This window comes from Anopheles merus, unplaced genomic scaffold (assembly GCF_017562075.2).
Source record: "Anopheles merus strain MAF unplaced genomic scaffold, AmerM5.1 LNR4000222, whole genome shotgun sequence".
In the NCBI taxonomy this organism is placed as follows: Eukaryota; Metazoa; Arthropoda; class Insecta; order Diptera; family Culicidae; genus Anopheles; species Anopheles merus.
In genome coordinates, this window is record NW_024427802.1 from 7,464 (window position 1) to 17,914 (window position 10,451).

The 10,451-nt window shown below is 37.6% G+C and overlaps 1 protein-coding gene across 3 annotated transcripts; it reads left to right on the top strand.

Moving 5' to 3' along the window:
• Positions 1–1,077: 1,077 nt before the first annotated feature.
• On the top strand, positions 1,078–6,805 carry LOC121601909. 3 transcript variants are annotated; one of them, XM_041930717.1, is made up of 7 exons: positions 1,078–1,332; positions 2,024–2,475; positions 2,567–2,874; positions 2,962–3,240; positions 5,714–5,874; positions 5,945–6,435; positions 6,506–6,805. In XM_041930717.1, the coding sequence occupies exons 2-6, from the start codon at positions 2,135–2,137 to the stop codon at positions 6,029–6,031; spliced, it is 1,176 nt and encodes a 391-aa protein (XP_041786651.1). In that variant the 5' UTR covers positions 1,078–1,332; positions 2,024–2,134; the 3' UTR covers positions 6,032–6,435; positions 6,506–6,805. The 3 variants fall into 3 exon arrangements, with proteins under 3 accessions (XP_041786651.1, XP_041786650.1, XP_041786649.1); XM_041930716.1 differs by having other exon boundaries at positions 1,078–1,323; positions 2,079–2,475; XM_041930715.1 differs by having other exon boundaries at positions 1,079–1,332; positions 2,079–2,475.
• The last annotated feature ends 3,646 nt before the right edge of the window (positions 6,806–10,451 follow it).

Here is a 10,451-nt window from a genome sequence, read left to right on the forward strand (position 1 = left end):
AAAAACTTACTACGCACACTTATTTTCTCTTTTTCAGCGGTCACATGCGATTCAGCGAACGACAGTATGCGTCACATTGTTCCAACCAAACACTCACACTTCTTCCTATGAAGATCGTTTGTGGTACCTCCTACCTTCTTCGAAGCCTCCACCAGCGTACTGTTTGACTTTCCAACGTAGCCGCGGAATTCTTCATCGCTCGACTCGTTCTCCATTGTTGATTGCTACACTTTTGCACCGACCGGTCAATTTCACGGAATTCAATCCTGGTCGCCACGGCACCAAATATTGGGACCAAAAGATTGGGTCTGTTTTCCTACGTTGTGTTTTTATTTGAGTGAAATTGCAGTGCAAAAAGAGAACGATACAAAATTCAGACTTCTTATATACCCTTCTCTAGAACCTGTCGTTCCTGACGGACACAATCCTATCCGTTCCCAACTAAGAAAACCCGCACAACGGTAGTTCCTCATTCCGTTAATTTGAATTATGATGAATCCTAACATTCATTATCCCCGAAAAAATTCGCTTGGGGTGTTGAAACGAGAAAGCATTTTAGGCTAGTTTATTCTGTTGCACACCAAGAAGGAAGGGGTATAGAGTGGGACAAAAATATATGTTTGATTTGTTGAAGTTTTTGTCTTACACTACGGCAAACATTGTGCGTTACTTGTGGATGTTTGGGATGAAATCAGACGTATATTTTTGGCCACCACCTTACCAACACTACAATCATTCTTTTGTATGCATAGTGAACGGGAGCAGCGGCAGTTTTATTCAAAACAATACACACATGTAGCACGTGAAATCGAAAACTGAACATATTGATAAGTGGCAGACAGCTGTTTGGGAGAAAAAAACCACACAGAAGTGTGCTGGCAGAAAAAAAGCATTCTTTGAAATAACTGTCAAACGTGCCACTTGGTCAGTGCAGTTTGGTTTAGCAGTGACGATACCCAATTGACATTGGTACTAAAATTTGTTCTAAATTTGCTCGATTGGTGCTCGAACCGTCCATAAGTGTGGATGTGTGTGTGAAGTATGATTGAGTGCGTGTAATCTTCTTGTAGCGAACGACGATGGCATCATTTTCAGCTGTCATTTATTTGGCTTTGGTGTTTGACGAAAGAAGAAAATAAATTTTGTGCTCTATTTTTTGTGAAAATTTGTTGGATTTTTTCAGTTAAATGGCTACACAACCAATGAAGAGGAGCAGAAAAGTTACTTCCCGGCGGAACAAGAAGCTTGCAGCTATGTCGACGGAGTATGATCGGCAGAATATGTTGGGTGATGATGATGCGGGAACAAGCGGAGTGGCGCACCGTAATATCGGTGAGTTTAACTATATTAATTATTAATATGTTACGTATTCGTTTGGGTATGTTGTTTGTTAGGAGCAGTGTTATAAAGTGAGTGAAATTTCCAAGTGCTTCTTTGTTCTAGTTATCTATAATGACAAAGAATATTTCCGATTCCTAATGTTATTGTAATGGTAGCAAAATGACGACCGAAGTGTACCGGCCGGTACCGAATGTAACAATGTATTTTATTGGAGAAATATTCTACAGATAATTTTGAGTTATTTCAAAGAATAATTGTGTATTTACCACTCTTGTGCGCGGCAATTTCATTATTATTTTGTAAGCAAAAAGTGTCGTAGATTGTTGATGACACGATTGACACGATGCCTTGAATTTTATCGATTCAATTTGTGTGATGTGTTCGTAAATAACAACGGAAGTGTTTATATTATCTTTGCTTTAGTATGGTTCAGGACTATGAAAATACTGTGATAACATTTGGTCAATTGTAACTCATTCGGATTGTTCTATTCGAAAAAAAAGAAACATTTCACCAGCAGCAACAACTGTCTCCTCCAATGTTCATAGATCCTATATAGTGTGTTATAAATAATTGTTTAACCAAAACATTTCTCCCTCTCTCTCTCTCTCTCTCTCTCTCTCTCTCTCTCTCTCTCTCTCTCTCTCTCTCTCTCTCTCTCTCTCTCTCTTCATATCAATAGTACAATATAACACAATGAAAATGATTTGCCATTTATACTTTATTTTATCTTGCAGGTTTAACATCCCAGTACGATGACCACGCGCAAGCAGAATACGATGCAGAAGTGCTTATGGGAACATCGTCTCACAACAGCGATACCGATTACATCAGTGATCGTTCTTCTGAAAGCGAAACCGACGCCGTGGCTGAAGGGTCAACAACTGCTCACAACTGCAACAACCATAGCGATATTGGTGAATGTTTGCGAACTTGGGCAGTGGTACATAATCAGCCACGCTCGTCGGAAAATGAAATTTTAGCTATTTTTGGAATATGGACAGATTTACTTCGTCCCAAGGATTCTCGCACGCTATTGAAAACGCCAAAAACCATTGGGGAAGAGATACAATCGATAGCGGGCGGCGAATTTTGGTACAAAGGGATAGAAAATAATCTCGTCAATTATTTTAAGTAAGTTTTGAAAATTATTTAGCCTAAACAGTGTCTGGTAAATTTGTGTATTTTAATTGTATTTCGATTGTTCTCATTCTGATTCATTTAGGTCAACTGTTCCATCAATCGACGAATTGTCGATACAGGTATCCACTGACGGACTCCCTCTTCATAGAGGTGGACCTACACAGCTCTGGCCCATCCTTATGAAGATTGTAGAACTGCCCTCAGCACCAATTATGATGATCGCAGTGTTTTGTGGACCAGCAAAACCAACCAGTCTGGAAGTATTTTTAAGACAGTTTGTAGAGGAGGCAAATGACATTCATCGGAGGGGATTGCGGATCGGAGATAAAATGATAAAATTCTCGATCCAAGCTATTATTGCAGATTCTCCTGCGCGGGCTTTCCTTAAAGGTATGTAAACATACAACCATTGCTTATATGTACACAATTATCTGGAGCTTGTGTAATGCTAATTATGTTTGTTTTTTTTTTTTGCAGCAACAACCTACTTCAATGGATACCACGGTTGTATGAGGTGTACCTGTGTGGGAGAATATTATGAACCTGGAAAAAAAATTATTTTCGACTCCGTTGGCGCTCCTCTACGAACGCACCATGGATTTAAATCAAGGGATTGTCCGGGTCATCACCAGGAATGGCGTTCACCTCTAGAAGACCTTGATGATTTTGATATGGTGGATAAATTACCGACTAGTTGTGGGTTGCACTTATGCGATGAGGGTGCGACTCGCCGACACTTGTGCGGTCTTGTAGGTGGTAAGTATGAAAATATTCCTACCTGGTCCAAGGGTCAAAAGCAAGCGATATCTGAATTTCTTATCAGCGTACAACTTCCCTCTGAGATTCATCGCAAACTCAGAGGGCTGAATGTAATTCGATATTGGAAGGGTACGGAATTCATATCTTACTTGCTATATGTAAGTCCCGTGTTAATGGAAGATGTTTTGCCTGAGAAAGCATATTGCCATTTTCTGCTGTATTTCTGCGGAGTGACAATATTTTCCTCCTCATTCCATCGACGTCATTGGGAACGTGCTGCTGAATTCCTTAACAGCTTTGTCAAGGATTACGGAGAGATTTATGGCCGTGGCGAGCTGACAAGCAATGTCCATAATATTCAGCATATAGCACGAGATTGTTTTAATTACGGACCGTTGCATAAGCATTCTACTTACGACTACGAGAATTATTTGCAAATTTTAAAACGCTCGTCTCGTTCAGGCTTTAGATGTAGCGTCCAAGTTGCAGCACGTTATGAAGAACGTTCCGCAACTGAAATAGCTACTGCAAGCAAAAAACGCAAATTTCCCCATTTAACTAGAAATGGTAAAGGTATCTTTTTAGAGTCAAACTTTCTTTTAAGCCCTTTGTCAAGAGACCAATGGCTTCTAACAAAGGGTAATGGTATTATTCAATTTTTAGGAGTTGAAAAGAGTAATGGATGTTTTATAGTATCTGGAAAACAATTTGAATGTAGCTCCAGCTTATTTTCTTTTGCTTTGCGTGCGGATGATGCGGAATCGGTATTTTCAACTTTAGACATTCTTATTCATAAAGTTGATGCAAATGTTCAGACGTGTGACGTAAACATTTCTCTGTTAGATATTAGATGTAAACTTGTAGCAGTCTATCCTCCATCAAAACCAGGCACAGTTGTTTTTTCCCCTCTTTTACATACCCTCCAGTTGGATTAAAAATCATTGACACGTATTCACTAACATTATACTTTAAGAATCATTCTGTAGCTAACCACTTATTTGCTCGTAGTTGTAGTTTGTTTGTAGTTTTGTTGGTATTTTTAGTTATGATGATAAAAAAAAGAATGTGTATGCAAAAGCGTTTGAAACCTTTTGTGTTCATAAAATATGTTATTTTTAGTGCAATGCTGTTTAAGCATTGCCTAGGAAATTCTTCATTAACTATTTTCAAACGCTTTTGCATGGGAAAGCGGTGGGTCTTATCATCGTAATTATTTAATATCATATTATTCCTGATGCATGGTAGATGTTGTTTGTAGCAATTAAAATTCTTACTTGTAAAAAAAAACTACATGGTAATACTTGTTTCATTAATTTAATTAATTTACTGCATGTCTAATGTTATAAAATTTATTTTTGCGATTTTTCTCCTAAATAAACCTCACATAGTTTATACGTCAGTATTGGGTGGAATGTGATCTTAGACTTATTTATGATTTCAAACCCATTTTGTAGTTCCATTGCTTGATATGATTAAAACGTTTTATTTTTGAGTGAATCAGAACCAACTAGAATAAAAAATAGTTCAAATTTTCACATTTAATTTATTACATATGCTTGTTTATGGATAAATGTGATTAAGTTATATCTGATTTGATCAGATTGTTTAAAAAAAATTATCTTAAATATTGCGTCAAGGTAAAGTCTACATATTGCTTCTGAGTGTAAAAGATAAGGAAGGGTTTAGATTTAAATAAATAATAATAATAACTTATTTATTAATCCTATTATTGCGTGTATGATAAATTTTACTAGAGCTCTTGATTTTTCCTTTGCAGTTTTGCAAGCTGCTTTGAGCGTTATCTAACTTTTTTTAAGAAAACGTTCTACGTCGTCAATATTTACGGCAAAAATATCGTCCTCTCCTATTCTCTTAAATAATTTAATTACATTTACATTTTGATTCATTGGAATCTTTGGTCCATTTTTGCCCCCGCCACGCCAGCTGCACTGCACAACTAATTCTTTAGCAAATAATAATATAAAACTATTGTGCATTCGGCCTTTGGAATCATTTGTCTTGGTTTGCATTCTTTGTGTTAACTGATAACCAATATTCTGAAAATATGTGTCTTCAGCCAACTGATCATTAAAAGATTTCAGTTCTGCAGTGGTTGTAAGGCGAGGTATTTGGATTGGTATATTTTCCTGATCCATAGCTTCGGTGAATTTTCTTCGATGGTCTGTGCGATACTCCATTTCGGCCCAAACACCTGCTATAGACGTGTTAATGTTGGACAATTTTTTAAGGGTTGTTCTCTTAAACTCTGCATCACTTATCTCCATTGCTGAAGATCCATGCCGTGCCGAAATTTCAATTTCGCCAAATGGTGTATGTTGCAGAGCTTCATGAGCACCAGATGGTATTGTAGGGCTATACGTATAAGTTGGTTTACCGGTTGATGGCTGGGCCAGGTGTTGTTGTACTGCTGAGGTAATCACTGGTTGTTTTTTGGCATTTTCATTTTCAGGATCTGCAGCAAGGCTTGCGACATGGATACTGGACGAAGTTGAGTTTTGCAGTCCAGATGATTTGGTTTTCTTTGCTGTTCCAGGAAGCAATAAGGATGATGCCGAAATGATGCTAGATGAGGATGTTGGTGGTCGGAAAAGCTTCACTGGAGTGTTCACGGTGAGGACTGGCCGGCACATTTGTTCGGTTTTAATAATCATTGACTTATTGGTTGGTTTGACATTTTTAGGAAGCATTGATGATGATGCCGAGAGGATGCGAGATGATGATGCTGATGTTGGCAACTGTACCAGTTTTGCTGGGGCATTCACGTTGAGGACTGGTCGGCAAATTTGTTCAGATTTGATAATGACTGGTCTATTTGCCTGTTTCGCAATGCAAGGAGCTGATGACGGTGATGCCGAAAGGGCAAGGGACGAGGTTGCTGATGATTGCACGAGCTTCGCTGGGGCATTCACGTTGAGGACTGGTCGGCGAATTTGTTCAGATTTAATAATCACTGGTCTATTTGCCTGTTTTGCTCTTTCAGGAGCTGATGACGGTGATGCCGAATGGACGCGGGACGAGGATGCGATGGCTGACGATTGAACCAGGTTCACAGGGGCATTCACTGGCTTGTTGTTTTGATTCACAGTGCCAAGAGCCGATAATGGAGATGCCGAAAGGACGCAGGATGCTGATGCTTTTGACCATTGCACGAGCTTCACAGGGGCATTCACGGTAAGTGCTGGCCGGCACATTTGTTCGGTTTGGATAATCACCGGGTTATTGGTTTGTTGTACATTTTCAGGAAGGAATAATGGTGATGTAGATACGGATATCTTCAATGGTACGATGGTCGCTGGTACTACCGATGCCTGCGCTTTTACGCTGAGATCTGGAACTGTTGCCATCGGTGCTGTTATCGTTTTATACACGTTGTTTGAAGCCATTTCGCTAAACGTATCCTAAATGAACATTTTGTTTATTTAGTGAATCATTTGCTTTCAATTTATTCTAATTAATATGTACCTTTTTATGTTTTGCAGAAAATCCGAGAGAAATAATAAAACGAATTTTAGATTTCAGCTTATGAAGCATCACCGAACAATTTGGTTTTGTTTTGTATTTTCATTTGACGTTTCGATGATGACAATTGGAAATGACAGGAAAGAGCAAAGCCCAGTGGTCGGTTTTCATGAAATTGTACTAAAATTTCCCTTAAACTGGGGCAGTTGAAGGTAAGTTTAAGGCTCCAGTTTAAGGGAATTTGCTCGAATTCCCGATTATTCGTGCTCGAAAATGTCAATTGGATACCCAAGCGAAATTTTTCGGGGATAATGTACACAAACTCATGCCATCTCTTTCTATTCATCAGCCCTACTATCTCACACGCATCGATGTACTTTTACACATCTTATTGTTCATTGTACTATATTTGAACGGTTTATAAGAGATAGATAACAATTCATGTTCATGAAGTAGTTATGGTCAAATGTTAATGGTGTACTGTTTGTACCATGGTCGACCTGAGTTCAATTCCATTTTTATAATTTTTTTGATGATTTAAAGTTTTATTTAATTTTTAAAACATCCAGCTCCAATAACTTCAAACCCCTTTACTCATTGTAAGAAATGCGTGGTTAATAGTTAATCTGTTATTTTTATTGTTTTATTTATTTCTTTTAACTCATTTAGTATCAGTACCCCTTCATACAACCAAACCAGTAAATAGCACGATAATGAATAATAATATGGTGGCGCAACTGGCAAAGTGATTCGAAGTAGAACTAGCGATGTGGTTGGTAGCATCAAGGATGAAGCATGAGCATGAATTGGAACATGAGGGGAGGGAGTGAATCTGAATGTTCATTTCTATTTTTAGCTCTTTTTTGCATGGGTTCATCTTTCACGTGTGTTCACTATCCCCGAAAATGATCTGTATTTCGTTGCTCTTTTCGGCCCCGAAAAGACCAGCGAAAACCAGCGTGGTCGGGAGCTTGGGTATCGACAGTGTTAGCGAAGTGCAGACTATTTGAGGCAATAATGGAAGCATCAAAAAAGAATGCAGGTATTTGGAAGTTTTTTGAGCGTCATACTGCCGCGATTAATAAATACAGATGTAATATCTGTAAAGATGTCTTAACGGTTAGCGGTACTTCATTGTTCACCTTGAAGCGTCATTTTGCTAAAAAACATCCGACCACCGATTTCGAACCCGCACAAAGTTCAGCTTCTTCAAGCTTAGTGAAAGAACAGCGTGAAAATACAACAACATTAGGCAAACGAGTTCAGTCATCAGTTAGTGACTATGTTGATGTTTTCAAGCCTTTAAGCACCAATACAAAAACGAGTATTGAACAGCAGCTTCTCAATGTGTTTTGCAATCATGTGTTGCCCTTTTATTTATTGGAAGCTGATGATTTCAAGCAACTCTTCCATACCGTTTGCCCAAGTTATAACCTACCTAACCGAAAAACGTTTAGCAATACAATGCTGAACAACGAGTATCAGAAGCTTCTGGAAAAAGTACAAAATAGATTGAATAATTTTAAAGCTGTGTGTTTACCATCGGATGGCTGGACCGACATAAACAATGTTAGCTTTTTAGCAGCAACTGCTCATTTTATTAATGAAACGGACGGCAAATTGACAACTTATTTGTTAGATTGTAACGAGTCTGCAAAACGACATACTGCAGAAAATATAGATCAGTGGTTGAGAACTGTTATGGATAACTATAACATTTCAAAAAAAGTTTGCTGTGTTGTCACAGATAATGCGGCTAACATGAAGAGTGCAGTGAATAGCTTAGGAATCCGCCATATTCCATGTTTTGCTCATACGCTTAATTTAATTGTAAAAGATGCAATCAGTAAAACAATATCAGATATGCTTACAAAAATACGGAAGATTGTTACACATTTTTAAAAAAAGCACAATTGCTCTGTTGAAGCTCCAGGAGATGCAGAACAATATGAAATATCCAAAGCTGAAACTTTTGTTAGACGTAGCCACACGGTGGAATTCTACGTACTATATGCTGGAGCGATTTTACGCAAATAAAGAACCTATAATTTCTACTCTTGCATTGCTCCGGTTTGAATATGAATTAAATGAAGCTGAATGTCTAATTATGAAGGAGGCGTCTGACATACTAAAAATATTCGATGTAGTAACCAAAGAAATGTCAGCTGAAAAAAATGTAACTGTATCAAAGGTTCGTGTTTTGCATAAGCTACTGTTGTCAAAACTAAAATCGTTGTTGCAAACTAAGACTAGTTCGGAACCAGTTTTAGAAATGATGCAACTTTTGATCGATGGCTTAAATAATAAATTTAAGTATGCATACACCACCTCTGTTTCCCGAGCAACCGTTGTTGATCCTCGATTTAAACAAAAAGGATTTTCTGATGAACACGAGTTTAAAGAATGTTGTAATGCAGTATTACGAGAGTTGAGAATGGAGAACAACTTCCAAAACGACCTGAACAACTCCCCAGAAATTGTTGTAACGGGAACAGAAATTGCCACGGACGATACGAATCTTTGGGCAGAATTTGACATTAATCAAAATCATCCACAAATCATGCTCAACTCACGGAGTTGTCTAGAAAAAGAGCTTGATAATTACGTTGCAGAGCCTTTGGCACACCGTAACGATGATCCATTAGAATGGTGGAAGCTAAACAAATATAAAAATCCAACAGTCTACCAAGTAATGCTCCGTGAGTTGTGCATACCTGCTACTTCAGTTCCTTGTGAACGAGTGTTTTCTAAGGCAGGAGACATTGAACGAAGTAAACGAAATCGACTAAAACCAAACAAATTGAACAAAATATTGTTCATAAAACACAATAAAAACTGCTAGAACCGGTTTAGCAGCAGTGCTAAAAAAGCATAAAGTGAGCGTAGAATCAATTGCACTACCGTTTTTTTTTTCATTTTACTTACATTTAAACACCATACATATTTCATAATTTTACTGCATTACCATTCCTTTATTGTACTACTAATAACCAGAATACTACTACTAATTTGGTTAAACACAACTTTTTTGATAAGTGTTGATGCTAAATAAGCTGTCATGCTTGATTTTTTTTCTATAATTTTATATCAAACATACTATCTTCAATTAGTTCAATCTTCAATCTTCAATCTTCAATAGGTCGTTTTCGCTGGTTTCAGAAGCTTTTGGGAAATAAGGATTTTTGCACATGGAGCCATGGGATCGTCACTGCATTAAACGATTTTTTGTCAAGTTTGATTTACTCTAACCAGTCGGAAAAATTCTTGATTTCAAGCTCTTTTGAATGCGATAGCTAGGCTATACGCCGGTTTCAAGAGATGCTTATTTCGAATTCATGAAGGAGAGTTTTTAGTGGGTAAAAATCCCACACTACCAGGGTGTCTTTTAGAAGATCCTCTCTCCTTATAAAACAAAACAAAAGGAAAAAAATGTAGGAAAGTAATCCGAAGATCTGTTAACAATCTATCTTTCGTTTGAATTATATTTGTGTTGCATATCGGTTGTATAGTATAAATATTCTGAATCAACTTCATGTACCTATTTAGTTTTTATAATTTAAACACAATCATTTATACAACATTACAGGAGGGAAAATGACCATTGGGACATTATTTTTCTGTTACACTTCATACTCATCTTTCATGTTATTTCATGCTGTTAGTGCCATTAGGTTTCCGCTTTTTCCACGTTAACGAGGCACCACTTAGTGCACAAATTGCTCTATGAG